This window comes from Rhinoderma darwinii, chromosome 1, assembly GCF_050947455.1.
Source record: "Rhinoderma darwinii isolate aRhiDar2 chromosome 1, aRhiDar2.hap1, whole genome shotgun sequence".
NCBI classification, from domain to species: Eukaryota; Metazoa; Chordata; class Amphibia; order Anura; family Rhinodermatidae; genus Rhinoderma; species Rhinoderma darwinii.
The window spans coordinates 160426991-160445690 of record NC_134687.1 but is presented as its reverse complement, the minus strand read 5'-3'; the positions used below and the strand labels follow the sequence as shown (position 1 = coordinate 160445690).

The 18700-nt window shown below is 42.5% G+C and overlaps 1 protein-coding gene across 1 annotated transcript in view; it reads right to left on the bottom strand.

Annotated features, from left to right (window-relative positions):
* Positions 1 to 234: 234 nt before the first annotated feature.
* The window catches only part of CYP2U1 (cytochrome P450 family 2 subfamily U member 1), a 50744-nt gene continuing 32278 nt past the window's right edge, over positions 235 to 18700 (bottom strand). Inside the window, exons 3-5 of the mRNA XM_075860507.1 lie at positions 14461 to 14622; positions 12422 to 12589; positions 235 to 1982 (exon numbers count right to left, since the gene is read on the bottom strand). Coding sequence (XP_075716622.1) covers positions 1804 to 1982; positions 12422 to 12589; positions 14461 to 14622 — 509 coding nt within the window. The 3' untranslated portion in view covers positions 235 to 1803. The remainder of the gene's footprint in view (positions 1983 to 12421; positions 12590 to 14460; positions 14623 to 18700) is intronic.

Below are 18700 nucleotides of genomic sequence, written 5' to 3'. Positions count from 1 at the left end.
AATTTGTATCCCAATCCGTGTTTTACTTTCCAAGTTATGAGCCATTGTCGTACTATGCTTATTAGTCTATACTAGCCAAAAGGGGCGGTAACGCTGAGGTTTCACTGGGGGCTGTGTCTGTGTTGAATGGGCAGGCACACCGCCTATCTATGGAGTGCAAAGTCTATGCCCTAGAACAAACGACTAAAACTACCAGAGAAAGTAGGGCAAAAAAACTGACATGTACATCCAAAATTGTATCAAAATAGTAAAACTATTTTTATTGACACCAAGGAGAGGACAAACAAGTTAAAAACATTGTATACAAAAATTCTAACTGTTTGACATTGTCCTATCAGTCATACAGCTTCTCCCATTCCTGCACAGCTTGATCTCAGCTTCTATCGCAAGACTCTTTCCTTCCAAAACAGAATTTCCAGCTTTACAAGAAATAAAAGTTCAAATGATTCTGGATTTTTTTTCTATTGAAAATATATTATTGATTATTACTACGTTACTATGTAGTACTATGTAATTACTCACTCTCCTACGTCTGTACTGGTTAGAGCAGGTTATAAAGCAAGTCAGGTTGTGTGTACTCTGCTCCATGAAATGAATATTGCACATTCATGAACTACACCTGCTGAAGCGGAGAATTCCGATATCTGCCGAGTTGCTAAGTTGAGATAATGCAGTAGATATGTATGTGGCCTTTTGCCAGCTTTACTGATACCTTACTGTGGACCAATGACATTTTTTTTAGGTCATTCTAAAAACATACTGACCCAATACATTTTTTCAGATAAAGGCTGGAATCACACATACAGTTTTTGGAGTCAAAGCAAGGAGTGGATCCAAAAGGAATGGGAAGTACAAAAGAAAAAACAAATCCGTTTCCTTCCTGTTGGATGCACTTCTACACCAAAAACTGCAGGGGTGATTCCAGCCAAAAGAAGAAGCAATAGAAAGCAGTGTAAAGTGCAATCTGGGACACGTTTCTGTAATTAAAACGAATGATAATGCAAAGAATATTATGTTAGCAGGCGATACTAAACATGAGCACCCACACCACATAACTTTGTTACAAAAATACATAAATGTAGCAAAGGCCAATTAGTAAATACTCTGTTTATATGAAAGATACTATTTAATAGAGTAAGATACTTTGGTTACGCTTTGGTTTCTGTTTTCATTCCCTTTTCTCCATTGTTCCATTCAGTACATTTGCCTGGTGGTTTCTGATCTAAAGGGAAGCCGTTGTCTAACCAGTATGTAATGAATATTAATACATCTAAAGTGCCTGTCCCCATTGATTGTTTTGACCTTGTAAAGGTAAGCAGAGACCTTTCCTTACATGTATGAGTCCAAAAAGGGACTAATTCTGCTCTCTTATAACATATCACTGAAACGCTGTACTGTGTGTTTAAGAACCGAGATTCCTTGATGATTTAGGAGGACATCAGGACACTCAAGGAAAGTGCTGTGCAAACAACTTAAGGCAAACATTTAAGTGCTGTGTGTTCTTGAGGATGCAGAAGTGTTCTAAAATCTAGTGACATTAATGATATACAATGTATGAATCTGAATGGGGCAACCAAGGAATGGGCCATATACCAGCTAAGGAAAAAAAACGCACCGATGTAATTGTACTCTCTGTAGGCATTATAGCAAGCTTTTATAAGAATTCCACAACCTTTGGTTGTCCCTTGACTGTAGTTGCAAAGTTTTGGGCCAATCCTTTAAAAGAGATTTCTAAAAAATAAAATAAAAAATCTTTTTGATTACATATTTCAGATCTGTACAAAATACTTCTGGTTTCAGAAATCATCTTTTAACAATCTTGATATCAAATGGGTATGGAGCAAGAGTCAAGCCAAACCGTCCCTCCAGCATAGGCTGAAATGTGTCACTAGCAAACGAAAAAGTGAAAGATTGCAGCAGGTTGACAAACATCAGGAATAGCTCCATCTTGGCCAACTGTTCACCCATGCAGACCCGTCGACCTAAATAATAAAAAAAATAATTATTACTAGAATGGAAAACCATTTTACGGCACAAATGATCATATATATATATATATATATATATATATATACACAGGGTGGGCCATTTATATGGATACACCTAAATAAAATGGGAATGGTTGGTGATATTAACTTCCTGTTTGTGGCACATTAGTATATGGGAGGGGGGAAACTTTTCAAGCTGGGTGTTGACCATGGTGGCCATTTTGAAGTCGGCCATTTTGTATCCAACTTTCGTTTTTTCAATGGGAAGAGGCTCATGTGACACATCAAACTTATCGAGAATTTCACAAGAAAAACAATGGTGTGCTTCGTTTTAACGTTACTTTATTATTTCATGAGTTATTTATGTCATTATGGGTGTCAGGTCCGAGCATTCCTAGATGGTCGTCGTGGGCCAGTTGAATGGCCCCCTAGGTCTCCCGATCTGACCCCCTTAGACTTTTATCTTTGGGGTCATCTGAAGGCAATTGTCTATGATGTGAAGATACGAGATGTGCAGCAACTGAAACTACGGATACTGGAAGCCTGTGCTAGCATTTCTTCTGCGGTGTTGCTATCAGTATGTGAAGAGTGGGAGAAGAGGGTTGCATTGACAATCCAACACAATGGGCAGCACTTTGAACACATTTTATAAGTGGTTAGAAACTTGTAAATAACTCATGAAAGAATAAAGTAACGTTAAAACCAAGCACACCATTGTTTTTCTTGTGAAATTCTCGATAAGTTTGATGTGTCACATGACCCTCTTCCCATTGAAAAAACGAAAGTTGGATACAAAATGGCCGACTTCAAAATGGCCGCCATGGTCAACACCCAGCTCGAAAAGTTTGCCCCCTCCCATATACTAATGTGCCACAAACAGGAAGTTAATATCACAAACCATTCCCATTTTTTTAGGTGTATCCATATAAATGGCCCACCCTGTATATATATATATATATATATATATATATAAATATATATATAAAAAGCATATAGATCCCCCCTTGGGGGTCAATTCTAGCGTCCTTCAACGTGGTGTCCCTTTATACATCAATTGACAATAAGAAGGGCATAGAAGCAGTTAGACGCAGATTGGGTACTTCTGGCTATAAGGCATCATGTTGTGAATTTATCATATTGCTTTTAGACCTTATTTTGACATCTAATTATTTCATCTTCGAGGATAAAATATTATATTCAGTTTAAGGGGACGGCCATGGGGTCCAACATGGCCCCGACCTATGCTAATATTTTTATGGACTTGATGTTCGTCTATGTATCCCACCACTTCGCTCACGTTTTGAGGTGGTGGAGATACATAGACGACGGAAGCCTCTTTGGTGGCTTTTCATCAATACCTTAATACGATTGATAAAGATTAATATACAATTTACTGTGGTTTACTCTACAGAAACCATCCAATTTTTGGATGTTACCGTTATGATCAAGGATAACATACTTAGAACTGGTTTGTACACAAAAGAAAAGGGATTGTAACGCACTTTTAACATTTGAAAGCTGCCATCCAAAAAACATGATACGATCATTGCCTTATAGTCAGATGATCCGTGCTAAAGAGAACCTGTCACCTCCCCATACATGTGCAGCTGAGTGCAGCATGTAATGGGCAGGGCTGCACAAACCCTGGGGCACTTGACATTTTTTTTTCCTACCCGCCTCCGTTATTTAGATATCAGTGCCGTTATATTTGGTGCCCGATATTTAAATAACCCCCTGAACTGTCAATGGGGCGTGTAATGGCAAGGGGGCGTGTATCATCGCTGTGACACTGTCCAATCAGCTACGGACAGTGCCACAGTAAGAGCTGGAGAGAGGAGAGAGTGTGCGTGTGCACGTGCAGCTCGCAAGAGATCATAGTCTTGTCCTTGTCTGCCAAGAGCTGAAGAGTGAGTGAGAGCGTGTGCGCGCATGAGCGCACACGCTCTCCTCTCTCCAGCTCTTACTGTGGCACTGTCCGTAGCTGATTGGACAGTGTCACAGCGATGTTACACGCTCCCTTGCTATTACACGCCATTGACAGTTCAGGGGCGTTATTTAAATATTGGCACCAAATATAACGGCACCGATATCTAAATAACGGAGGAGGGTAGGAATTTTTTTTTACGTGCCCCAGGGTTTGTGCAACCCTGCCCATTACATGCTGCACATGTATGGGCAGGTGAAAGGTTCTCTTTAAGCGTATTGTAGAAGATCAAATTGACTTGGACCAATCACTTGATGCAGTGACCTGTAATTGTTTACAAAGGAGTTACCCCAGACAGATGTTACAGTCACACAAAGACAAATTAAAACTATTCCAAGGAAGAGACTATTTAATACTTCTAGATACTAGACACAAACGAATTCCCTTCATCTCCACGTATAACGACCTTAGTGGAGACATATCCAAAATTCTTAATAAACATTGGTCAATTATTAAAAATAGTTATGATCATATTGATAAATTAAACAACACCTCACTTATGTCTTATAGACGACCACAGAAGTTACGTGATACACTTCTTAAGACCCGAGCGGGGGGGGGGGGGGGGATCTAAGGGTGGACAACAGACTTAGACCATTTAAACAAGGCAATTTTCCTTGCCATTATTGTGTTAATCACACACTTATGCGTAGAGTTAGTGTATTTATACACCCCTGTACTTGTAAGCAATATAACAGTAAACACACTTTTACTTGTGATTCCGATTGAGTCATTTATGTATTATGGTGCCCCTGCTTACTCCTGTATGTGGGAGAAACCACTTGTGATTTCAAAACCCGTTTAAAAACCAGCGATTCTCCGTTAGGAGAAAGAAACTTGATCTGCCTGTATCAAAACACTTTGCGGAACAGGTTCATACAGAGGAAGATTGTCCAGCAAAGGTGGAGACAGGTGGAGACAGATACACGTGGTTACATAAATGTGAATTGAAATGGATATTTCTGTTAGATACATGGAAACCTAATAGTCTCAATATAGAATTCAATGTGGCCAGGTGTAAAGGATCTGCCAGGCACAGCTTCGGGGTTAACTCCCATAGGTAATCAGTCTACACCTGAATCTACGTCTCTGAGACTGACTTCATCTTCCACCACTCAGGATGGCAGGCTTAGGAGTGGGAGAGCCTATCGCAGCCTGGCCAGACGGAGCTAGCTCCCACCCTCTGTCTATTTATACCTGCCTTTCCTGTTCCTCCTTGCTTGTGATTCTTTCCGTGTGGTTTCCTGGCCCAGCTACAGCTCCTAACTATTTGATCCTGCTCCATACTGACCCTGGCTTACTGACTACTCTCCTGCTCTGCGTTTGGTACCTCGTGATCTCCTGGTTTGACTTGGCTCGTTCACCACTCTGGTTGCTCACGGTGTTGCCGTGGGCAACTGCCCCTTTCCCTTTGCTTTGTATTCCCTTGTATGATTGTCTCGTGCACTTACTGAGCGTAGGGACCGCCGCCCAGTTGTACCCCGTCGCCTAGGGCGGGTCGTTGCAAGTAGGCAGGGACAGAGTGGCGGGTAGATTAGGGCTCACTTGTTCGTTTCCCTACCCCCGTCGTTACACCAGGGTTACTTGTGGATAACTCTTTCCTTCTCTTGCTGTATTCGCTCCTCGCAATGCCCCCTTCTGATGTTGTACGTAATACATTTATATGTAATTTCATAGATGTGATGTATGTATATGGATTTTTGTTTACCAAATGTACAGTTAGGTCCAGAATTATTTGGACAGTGACACAAGTTTAAAGCATTTTAGCGGTTTACCAAAAGATATTGAATATACAGTTATATAACCAAAATGGGCTTAAAGTGCAGACTCTCAGCTTTAATTTGAGGGTATTCACATCCTAATTTGAGGAAGGGTTTAGGAATTACAGCTCTTTACTATGTAGCTGCCTCTTTTTCAAGGGACCAAAGGTAATTGGACAATTATCTCAAAAGCTATTCAATGGGCTGCATGGGCTATTCCTTCGTTAATCCATCATCACTTAAGCAGATGAAAGGTCTGGAGTTGATTCCAGGTGTGGCATTTGCATTTGGAAGCTCTTGCTGTGAACCCACAACATGAGGTCAAAGGAGCTCTCAATGGAAGTGAAACAGACCATCGTTAGGCCAAAAAAATGAAGAAATCCATCAGAGAGAGAGCACTAATGTTAGGAGTTGCCAAATCAGCAGTTTGGTACATTCTTGAAAAAAAAGAGCGCACTGGTGATCTCGTGAACTCCAAAAGGCCTGGATGTCCACGGAAGAAAACAGTGGTGGATGTTCGCAGAATTCTTTCCATGGTAAAGAAAAACCCCTTCACAACATCTACCCAAGTGAAGAACACTCTCCTGGAAGTAGGTGTATTAGTATCTAAATCTACCATAAAGAAAAGACTTCATGAGAGCAAATACAGAGCGTTCACCACAAGGTGCAAACCATTAATCAGCCTCAAAAATAGAAAGGCCAGATTATTCTTTGCCAACCAACATCTAAGAAGCCAGCCCAGTTCTGGAACAGCATTCTTTGGACAGATGGGAACTAAGATCAACCCGTTCCAGAATGATGGGTGGAAGAAAGTATGGAGAAGGCTTGGAACGGCTCATGATCCAAAGCACACCACATCCTCTGTAAAACATGGTTGAGGCAGTGTGATGGCATGGGCATGCATGGCTGCCAAAGGCATTGGGTTATTAGTGTTTATTGACGATGTGACTGAAGACAGAAGCAGCCGGATGAATTCTGAAGTGTTCAGGGATATACTTTCTGCTCAGATTCAACCAAATGCAGCAAGGTTGATGGGACGTCGCTTCACAGTACAGATGAACAATGACCCAAAACATACTGCGAAAACAACCCAAGAGTTTTTTTTAAGGCAAAGAAGTGGAATATTCTGCAATGGCCAAGTCAATCACCAGATCTCAACCCAATCGAGCTGCATTTCACTTGCTTAAGACAAAACTTAAGGCAGAAAGACCCACAAACAAGCAACAACTGAAGACAGCTGCAGTACAGCATCACAAAGTAGGAAACCCAGTGTTTGGTGATGTCCATGGGTTCCAGACTTCAGGCAGTCATTGCCTGCAAAGGATTCTTGACAAAGTATTAAAAAAAAACATTTTATTTCTGGTAATGTTAATTTGTCCAATCTCTTTTGAGCCCCTGGAATGAGGAGACTGTGTAGAAAAATGTCTGCAATTCCTAAACGTTTCACAGGATATTTTTGTTCAACCTCTTGAATTAAACCTGAAAGTCTCATATCAGTTGTTTCATTCAAATCCAATGTGGTGGCATGCAGAGCCCAAATCATGAAGATTGGGTCTCTGTCCAAATAATTCTGGACCTAACTGTATATGTATTTGTATAGACATGCTTTATTAGTATTGATTTTTTCTTCTTTATTAATTTTTAGATCACACCAGAACTTCAGGACCACTTTTTACCATCATCCATCTCTACATAAAGTGGACTATAGAAATTCTATCTTTGCTATATATGTCATGTCCTGTGATCATTATACGTGGGGAACTTTCATATAACAGTTTGTTATTTAATTTCAATATTGTTGAGATATATATATATATATATATATATATATATATATATATATATATATATATATATAATCTATTCACTGCTTTGGAAATGGTTGCAGTATTGAGCTGCTGCGTAGCAGGCACCTGAATGTCCCAAACACGATTGGTGGTTGCAGTGTGACTTCCCATGTACACGAAGGGGGAACATGGTGTCTCCACGAACCCAGATTTAAGATCCGACTGACCACATAACAGTTACCAGGGTTCTTATTTCCACTTGTGGACCATAATTGTTCTTGTTTTTAAAAAATAATAACATATTAAGAGAAGGTACAGATTAAAACCTTTACAGTTGCGTATCTTGCATGTATATCTACAGGGGCGTAGCTAAAGGCTTATGGGCCCAGATGCAAAGGTTCTTCTTGGGACACCCCCAAACTTCTCATTGCCGACGGCCCGCAGCTTTCAGCTTTCAGCTGCATCGCTGGGTCTCCTAAGTGACCCAACGATGCAGCAATAGCAGGCAGGGGCGTCACTAACGTCTTAAAACGTCAGGGGAAATAGCCCCAATACATATACCCCCCCCCCAAAAAAAATGTGCGTGCGTGTATGTATATGTGTATATAGGACACAGCATATTTATAGCACTACGACCCTATAGCTATGGATAGGATTAGATACAGTGGCTCAGCAGACAGTATCACATATGATAGGATTGGATACAGTGACTGAGCAGACAGTATCACACATGATAGGCTTAGATATAGGGCCCAGCTCGCTGACATTGCGGCTCCAGCAATGGACCCAGGAAAGGTAATAATAATAATTGTTTTGCTTTTTTATGTGTTACTAATTATTTTTTGTGTTTGTGTTTTTTTACAAGTTCGGTTGTTGGACTACTTCGGATTCGAGGACTGCTTCGATAACGGCGTTTTTTTTATTTTCATTAAAATGGTTAATGTGGGTTGTGTGTGGGATTTTTATTTCAATAAAATATTTTTTCTATATCTTTGTATTTTTCTAAACTTTATTACTATTTAATAGCTGCTGGCTGATTGACAATGTCCATTACTAAAGCGGGGCTTAGTGTTATCCGGTGCAGAGGCTAACACTAACCCCCATTATTACCCCGGTACCCTCCGCCTCCAGGGGTACCGGGAAGAGCTGGGTACGATCCAGTACCCGACCATCTGTATTGATGGTTGGGCACTGGCGTGGCCGCAGGCTGGTATTATTGGGCTGGGAAATGGTAATTTCCAACCTGGTAATGCTAGCCTGCTGCTGCTATGTTGTATCTAGCTGGTTATAAAAAATTTTCATAACCAGCCAGATACAACATAGCAGCAGCAGGCTAGCATTACCAGGGTGGAAGGGCCACTTTGTTTGGCCTTTCCCAGCCTAATAATACCAGTCTGCGGCCGCCCCAGTGCCCGAACATCACTACAGATGGCCGGGTACTGGATCGTACCCAGCTCTTCCTGGCACCCCTGGTGGCGGTGGGTATCGGGGTAATAATGGGGGTTAGTGTTGGCCTCTGCACCGAATAACACTAAGCCCCGCCTTAGTAATGGATGCTGTCAATCAGCCAGAAGCTATTAATAAGGCAGTAGTAATAAGGTTTAAAAAAAATACAAAGACATAGAAAAAACAGGCTTATTGAAATAAAAAAAACCCACACAACCCTCAGTAACCATTTAACTTGATAATAAAAAAAAGCCATCAACAAAGTAGTCCTCGAATACGACGTACTCCAATGACCGAACCTTTAAAAACACACAAACACAAAAAAAAACATTAGTAAGGGACTGTTCACATCACCGCTGCCCTTCCGTCAGAGGTTTCTGTCGGGTAACCCCTCAACGGAAAGGTAAACTGAAACTTCAGCTTCCGTTTCCCTCACCATTGATCTCCATGGTGACGGAAACGTTGCTAAACGATCTGTTTGTCACTGTTGTTTTGACTGAATCAATAGCGCAGTCGACTACGCTATTGGTTGCGTCAAGAACAACGGAACCCTGTCTCAACGGTGACAAACGGAAATCTTTAGCAACGTTTCCGTCACCATGGAGATCAATGGTGAAGGAAACAGAAGCTAAGCATTCAGTTTACCGTTCCGTTGAGGGGTTACCCGACAGAAACCTCAGACGGAACCCCTCAACAGAAGGGCAACGGTGATGTGAACACAGCCAAACACATATGGTAGACTTAGATATAGGTCCCATGTGCATGTGTGATAGTTTGTTGGACCCTGTATCTAAGCCTACCTCAGGCTTAGATACAGGGTCCAGCAGACAGTATTCTTATACAGTATGGCTTAAAAGGGGTTGTCCAGTCCCTAAACATTGATGGCCTATCCTCAGGATAGGCAATCAATAGCTGATGGGTCGGAGTCCGACTCCCGGGACCCCCGACAACCAGCTGTTTTGAAGGGGGTGCAGCGCTCGTACGAGCGCTACTTCCCCTTCGTTTCCCTTACTTGCTCACACTGTGAATCGCTGACATGTCCGTGTCGGCGATTCAGTGTGAGAAAGTGACCGGAATGAAGGGGAAGTAGCGCTCGTACGAGCACTGCGCCCCCTTCAAAACAGCTGATTGGTGGGGGTCCCGGGAGTCAGACCCCCGACCTATCAGCTCCAGCAGACAGTGGTATTAAAGGGGTTATCCGGGGACCAAAAATTGCATTGCAATAATATATTTATGACACTAAGTAACTTACTAATATACTTTAATTAAAAATTCTGTACTAAATGGTGCAGTTCAAACCTCATGACTTATTCAGGAAGTGCTTGAGCTTTTCTAATAATGATGATGCTCCAACACTGCCCCACGTGACTGAGCTCTTGCTTCATGTGCTGTTCGTAAACATGACCGCAAGGGGCTGTCACATTGCTTATTGCTTGAGTCCCAAGCAGAGCATCAGCTAGCGCTTTGCTCGGGACTCCAGCACTGCTCCCGACGTCCATATTTGGTCAATTCAGGGGTTTCCTATCGCTTGAGTCCCCGAGCAGAGCATCAGCTGATGCTCTGCTTGGGGACTCCACAACTTCTGCCGACGTCACGATCACTGTCCATATATGGACAATGACGTCGGCAGCACTACTGGAGTCCTCGAGCAGAGCATCAGCTGATGCTCTGCCTGGGGACTCCACAACTTCTACATATATGGACAATGACGTCGGCAGAGCAGTACTGGAGTCCCGGAGCAGAGCATCAGCTGATGCTCTGCTCAGGGACTCCAGCTATAGGAAACCCCTGAATTGACCAAATATGGACGTCGGGAGCAGTGCTGGAGTCCCGAGCAAAGCGCTAGGGAGCAGGGCTGTGACATCAGAACCGCTGCTGCGCTCCGGAAGGAGGAATGGAAGTACTGTCAGTTACTATAGTAACGGGGGCCCGTGTAATTTATTACATAGGCCCCAGTTACTATAGTAACTTTTCATTAATGTGGTGCGGGGGGCCATGGGCCCCCTTGGCTTCGGGGCCCAGTCGCACTTGCGACCCCTGTAGTTACGCTACTGTATATCTCCGTTATTCCCCTTTTCTGCTTATACTATATATAGATGTGGTGTTTTACCTTACTTGTTCACCGGTTAATGATCCAGGACAATTCAGTTTTAGTTCATTCATAGGCTGAATGTATTGATACTGGGTTCGCTCTCAATGTTAGCTGGTTGCTGGGCAACACGAGACACGCTCTGACCTAGATACGACATGCGCAGTAGATAGAATGCCGTTAAGCAATACAATGCTTCCAGCCGCCTTCTCGTACGCTAGTCCCTTTGAGTGTTGTTAATTAGTAACGGGACACTTCCGATTTCGCCGTTCCACACATGCACGTCTGATATGAGTGAGCGCCAAGCAAAGCATGGTGATTATCGTTTGATTATGCAACACCTACTAGCTGGATTTTAATATTACCAAAGTTTGTGGTATCGGATTGGTGAGTGGTCCTGCAGCTCCAACCCCCGACACAGCTGTGTATTATCTGATATGTTTATTATGCACTTTACGTATTCGATATTTGTCTGTATTTATATTTATTAATTAGGAGTGTATCACTTTCACTTTTTGTATAAATTTTATATTTTTGATACCTTAATCATGTTTTTATCACATTGCTTTGTCTTTTTATCTTTATACACCCACTATAATGAGATTGATTATGCTAATTTGATATACGCTATATAATTCACTATGAACTTGTGTATCACTATGCTTGAGAAAGGCCCCAATGTGGGAATGAAACGTTGCACTGTCTGAGGTTGACTGAATAAACCACATTTTTTATATCTTCTACCGGATACACACACATTGCCTTGTGAAAGTATTCATCCCTTGGTGTTTTTCCTGTTTTGTTGAATTGCAAACCTTGAATTCAAATTTATTTTAAATTTGATTTTATGCAATAGTTCTGCCAAAGACGGACAGAAAATAAAGGATGGAAGAAGGATGTAAAATTTGCTCGCCTGAAGGAGGACTTAGGCTATGTTCACACGTGGCGTAATTGCTGCAGATTTTATAGCAGAAAAGTGTATAAGATTTTAAAAATCTCATCCACACGCTGCAAAATATTTCCATGCAGAAATTGACCTGCGTTGCGGTGCTTATTTGTTGCAGACTTTCCCCAAGGAGTTCAATAGGAAAGTGAAAATTTGCAACAAATGTTGCAATCTTTGCGGTGGAAAATCTGCAAATTCACAGAAAAAAAAACGCAAGTAGGGAAAAAAAATAAAGAGAGGACTATCCAACCAGAATTTTATAATATAATACTATACTGTGAACAAAAGTAAAGTTCAGATGGCTGTTCAAAAGACAAGCGTTACATGTATTGCATTACGATAATGTGGCTGAATGGTAAAAGCGTGCCAGTACTGCATGGGTTACACACACTAGTCACTTAAAATGATTAAATGTCTTTACCAATGCCGAATGGAATAAAAGCTTCTTTCTTCAATATCTGTCCATGTTCATCTAGAAATCTGCTGGGGTTGAAATCATTTGGTTTCTCCCACACCTTTGGATCTCGGTGTACTGCCCAGAGATTTGCCAATACCACACTCCCCTTGGGAATATTATATCCCTGGAACACTGGAAAGATAAAAAACCACACAGCAATCCGTCATTTATTCCGACATTAATGTGAAACATACAAGTATTATTCCCTTCTTATTTTTTTTTATCCCAGGCGTGTTTACATTCACTTACTGCTGATTTTCCAGCCACATCTGCTGGAAGTTTGTATGGACGCATCAACTACTCTTTCAGCAAAATAATATTTTCTGGAATGGTTTCTGATCTTCACCCCAACTGACTTCAGTATAATGGAAAGAATTGTATCTCTTTCCGTATTTTGGATCCGCTCCTGCTTTCGGCTTACAAACGCTGACGCAAAATACTGACCACAAAATTGTAAAAGTGGCCTAAGGCCTCATTTACACGAGCGTAATATACGCGCGTGCGACGCGCGTGCTTTTCACGCGTGTCGTACGCACCTATATTACTCTATGGGGCAGTTTAGACGATGCGTGAATTTTGCGCAGCGTGAGTGCGTAAAACTCACGACATGTTCTATAATCGTGCGTTTTTCACGCAACACGCACCCATTGAAGTCAATGGGTGCGTGAAAACAATGCATTCCACACGGACGCTACTGCGTTGCATGCGCGAAAATCACGCAAGAGCTGTCAAAAGGATGAATGTAAACAGAAAAGCACCACGTGCTTTTCTGGTTACAAACATCCAAACGGAGTGTCAAATTAGAGATGAGCGCACCGAACTTCACCGGGTTCGGCCGAACTCGTTTTGACCGAACCCGGCAAAAAATGTTCGGGTACGCGACGTCAGGAGACAGTCACTGCCCACGGTGCTCAAAGACTTAAACTGTTTCAGCACCATGGACAGTGACTTTCGATCACAATATACATATACGTGTAAAAAAAAACAGAAGTTCGGACTTACCGATAAGTCCCGGCTCCTTCCTCCAGTCCGACCTCCCGGGATGACAATTCAGGCCAAGTGACAGCTGCAGCCAATCACAGGCCAAGCACAGGCTGCAGCCAATCACAGGCTGCAGCGGTCTCATGGCCTGCCGCGTCATCCTGGGAGGTGGGGCCGGATGACAAGAGAGGGACGCGTCACCAAGGCAACGGCCGGGAGACCGGACTGGAGGAAGCAGGCAGTTCATGGTAAGTTTGAACGTCTTTTTTTATTCACAGGTTGGTGTATATTGTGATCGGCATTCACTGTCGAGGGTGCTGAAAGAGTTACTGCCGATCAGTTAGCTCTTTCAGCACCTTGGACAGTGACGGGCGTCGACTACCTCATCTCTATGATGGCGGCTGCGTGAAAATCACGCAGCCGCGCATCATACACGGATGACACACGGAGCTGTCAAATGCCTTTTGCGCGCGCAAAACGCAGCGTTTTTTGCGCGCGCAAAACGCACACGCTCGTGTAAATCAGGCCTAAAAGAGAGTTTCAGTCATGGATAAGTGATGTTTTTTTAACGGACACTGATAGGTGCTGGATTATCGGACTGTAATAGAGAAGTATATAAACCTCACTTGTATAGGTAGAGACCCTTAATAGACATCCCAAAATAAAATGTTAACCCAAAGTCTGCTACTATAAGGACTTGTACACACGTAACGGATTTGTTGCAGAAAATTTCCTCAGCCTTCCGCATCAACTAGTAGACAATCTGCTGCAGAAAATCGGTATCATTTCATGCGTTTTTTATCACACCCACTTCACTGCTATTGTATTCTGCGGCGTATTTTCCCTCCACAATTCCGGACGGGAAATACGCAGAAATTCCGTTACATGGTGAGAAGCACGAAGGGTTTTTTTGCTTAGTAAATCGGCTTCTGGACTTGTAACGTTCCACATTACATCGCAGCTCTGTGCTAGAACCTAAAAATTGCTGGATTACTCGGCTCGTGGATTGGGTTGTTGCTTACCTGTATTTTCAGAAGCCATGTGTGGTACGGAGAGGGGAACAACCACAGTCATTCTCTGCACCTCCATAATAGTGGCCTCCGTGAATGGCATCTGAATCTTGTCAGTCAGGGATGGAGGCCTCTCGTCTCCTAAAACGGTGTCAATTTCAGCTTTGACTTTTTCTATTAAAAAAAGGAAAAACAGCCAACATGGATTGTGTTTTGATAAAAGTATGAACTACAGATTTACCAGGACGGTGGCACAAAACGTTGCCCATTCACTTCTACTGCAGTTCACAGCACTAAAGGCTTCAGCAAATTTTCATCAAAATGTACAGTGAGACTGAATGGATTTTATGGCACTTGCTACTAATGCGGTCGTCTTGCATTATGGCACTTGCTACTAATGCTGTCGTCTTGCATTATGGCACTTGTTACTAATGCTGTCGTCTTGCATTATGGCACTTGTTACTAATGCTGTCGTCTTGCATTATGGCACTTGTTACTAATGCTGTCGCCTTGCATTATGGCACTTGCTACTAATGCTGTCGCCTTGCATTATGGCACTTGCTACTAATGCTGTCGCCTTGCATTATGGCACTTGTTTCTCTTCGATTCCAGGACTAAAGAATACGTAGTAAAGATAACCTGTAAAGGCTAGGACACTCTGGAGGATCTGAGGCTGCACTATGTAGAGGGAATCTTCTACAAGAACTCTAGTGGACTCTTGCAACATAAGTCCGGCCCATGTATTTTTCCATAAGGGTATGTTCACACGCAGTGACTAAAAACGTCTGAAAATACGGCGCTGTTTTCCGGCGAAAACAGCTCCTGATTTTCAGAAGTTTTTGTAGCATCTCGTATTTTTCGCGGCGTATTTTACCGCCGTTTTTGGAGCTGTTTTTCAATCGAGTCAATGAAAAACGCCTCCAAAAACGTCCCGAGAAGAGTCCTGCACTTCTTTTGACGAGCCGTCATTTTACGCGCCGTATTTTGACAGCGACGCGTAAAATTACACCTCGTGGGAACAGAACACCGTAAAACCCATTGAAAGAAATGGGCAGATGTTTGTAGGCGTATTAGGGGCGTTTTTTCAGGCGTAATTCGAGGTGTAAAACGCCCGAATTACGTCTGAAAACACTGCGTGTGAACATACCCTAAAACGTGACTGTTTTGTAAATGAAAGGTTACTTGAAAGTTGCACATACTGCACATACAACGGTCACACAGATTTAATGTTAGGGTCAGTTCGCAGAGTTTTTTTAAGTGGAAACCGCGTCGGAAAACGCGCAAAAAAAACGGCCGAAAAAATGCCTCCCATTGATTTCAATGGGAGGCAGAGGCGTTTTTTTTCCTGCGAGCGAAAAAAAACAGCTCGCGGGAAAAAGAAGGGACATGCCCTATCTCCGGGTGTCTACGTCTCTGACCTCCCATTGACATCAATGGGAGGCAGAGAAAGCGTATTTCGTGCCGCTTTTTGCTCACGGCGCTCAATGGCCAAGGGCGAAAAACGCTGCGAAAATTGGCGTGAAGGCAGATTTTCTGCCTGCAAAAAACTCAGTGTGAACCCAGCCTTAGGCTAAACAAGGGGAAAAAGTTTTGTAAGAGAAAAAAAGAAAATAAAAAGTTATGCAACGGTCAGGCAACTCGAAGCATTCCATAGCGTTTCGTTTGCTGTCTGTGAATGGGACAATTTTGTTTACATTCAGAAGCTAAAAACATGTGCAAGTGAATCCTGCTCACAGCTAAGCCCCATTCACATCATGGTGGTTTTGGACTATGTTTAAGGTATATGCCAGGAAAAGCGCCTGAGACGGATGCCTAACAGGAATCCGTCAGTCATAGACCAGTACGGTATCCGTTAAACGTATACGCCATGAACTCTCATGACTTGTCATTATGTACACGTTAAACGGATCCCATAATAGACTATGGGTGATGGATGCCATGGTTCAGTATCGTCACAGCATCTGTCACCCATAGGCTACTATGGCATCAGTCTGAATTACAGGCGGTTTATCTCACAGATTATTGCCTATACTGCACATAATTTGTATTCACTTCTAAGATGAGAAATTAGACCTATTAGGTTTTCAGCCTTTGGATGTAAACAAGAATGTTCTCATTCACTGACAGCAATCCAAAATCTTAAAAATGGCGAAGCACTAAAACAAAATATATTAGAAAGCTGCAGAACAACTCCGGTAAATTCAGGTAACCATTTACAAATTTTGGCTGCAATTGCAACAATTTAGGTTGCCATTTGGAGCCCTGTCTAGTGAACACTTATATGCGGTTCCCTTGTGGGTTTTTTTTTTTCCAAGGAATTCTAAAATGGTTATACTTTGCTCTCTACAGATTAAAAATGGATTACGTGTTCCCTATTAACAGTTATTTGACCCGGTCTTTAGGTCACTAGTTAGGTAGAGACATAGAAAGAGTTTACTTTATAAAGGGCAGCACGCTGTGTACTTTGTCCCTATATAAACTTCTCAATTACCTTATTATAAATGATCAGCTGGCACTGCCATAATCTGGTAATAGACTTCAATGAACCAGCGACTCTCGGTTATACATAAGAATATGCTAATCCAGCAGTTTATTTAAGCATTTATCTAAGGTTAATGTAGTGGCCAACCACAGGTTTGGATCTGTTATAAATCAACTCAATTTTGTCAGAAATTTCTTAAAATTAACCTAAATTTTACAAATTCAAAAAGGAATAGGAAAGGCTGGAAAGAACCCGGGACTTTCATGAAAAAGACCTTATGTGTTAGGGGACATGGGTGAAATGCGTCTTAGATGGGTGGACAAGGGTCCAGATGTCCCAAATTCCTATTCTGTTCATCTTGGAACTTTCATGTAATATCGATGGCAACAAGATTGTTAAATATCTGTGGCGAGGTATTATTTTCCTTAAGTGCATATCAACTACAACAGGGTTACTGTATACTGTATTATTATGTGATGGCCCGGACTATGCTGAAGCTAAATATTGGTGTATGATATAGTGTGCATTGCAAAAGCTAGTTAGGAGGATATAGGCAGATTGTTGGAACATGAAGGCCCTTTTACATGGGCCAATGATCGAGCAAACGAACGTTCATATAAAAGCTTGTTCCTGATCATTGACCTGTGTGAACAGGGCAACGATCAGCCAATGAACGAGCAGACGCTTGTTCATCAGCTAATCTATGCAGCAGAAAATATTATTCTTGTCGGCAGTACATCTCCCTGTCTAAACAGCAACTAGGAAGTGAAGGGGAAGTGTATACAGAGCCTATGGCAATGTTCACACTGCATTTTCCCTGTACGTTTGACGAATGCGTCGGGAAAGCTTATGTCAAACATACCCATAGGCTCACATTATACCGATGGAGGTGAAAAGAGTGTTCTGTTGGCCTCCGTAGGGTGGTATGTCCGTATTCCTTGCTAAATGGAAAAGCATAGTTTAATATAATACTCTATCCAGAGGCATCCAGTAAAAATAAGTGTACGTTTAGCGGATGTCAGAATGGCCTTTGGGTGTTGGATGCCACAGTATGGCAACCAGCACTAGCCTCCATTAAATGTATACTTCTGGAAGCTCCAGTGATGTAACTGTCCATATATGGATATTTATCACTGCAGCTTCCCCCGGGGAAAGGGAAGGGGGTAGATAACTGCTCACCGCCAAGGAGAATTATCCAAGACAAAGGGAGGGTGCTGGGATTCTGTCACCAGACACTGCTACCCAGGAGCCCTTCACTGTTCGGACAAAACAGAGGGAGGGCCACAGTCACAGCAGTACAGAAAAGTTAGTGCTGTATCGGGGTATGGGATCCCGGGGAGAAGTCGGTGACAGAATCCTGGCATCCTCCCTTCAGGCAAACAGGAGGAAGGGTGCAGCACAGGGGACTTCAAAGCAGCCAGAGTCCCCGGCTGCTTATCTGCAACCAGGGATGCGACCTTATCCAGGCTTGCACTGATGGAAGCCTAGATAAGCAAGGATAGGAACACTATACACAGATTAGGCCCTGCTCACAATGCGTTATGGTCTCCGCTTTAACATATACGTCAGGAAAATCTTCCAACGTATCTATTTCTCGGAGCCTGTGATGGAAATCATACAGTAGAATCACTCATAGGCTGGAATGGCCTCCGTTTAACGTATACGTCATGAACGTGTCCGTTTGATTGATACCATTATAGGCAACGGGTAACAAATGCCACTGTATGGCATCTTTCACAGCCTCCGTTTAATGTATAGGACGGGAGATTT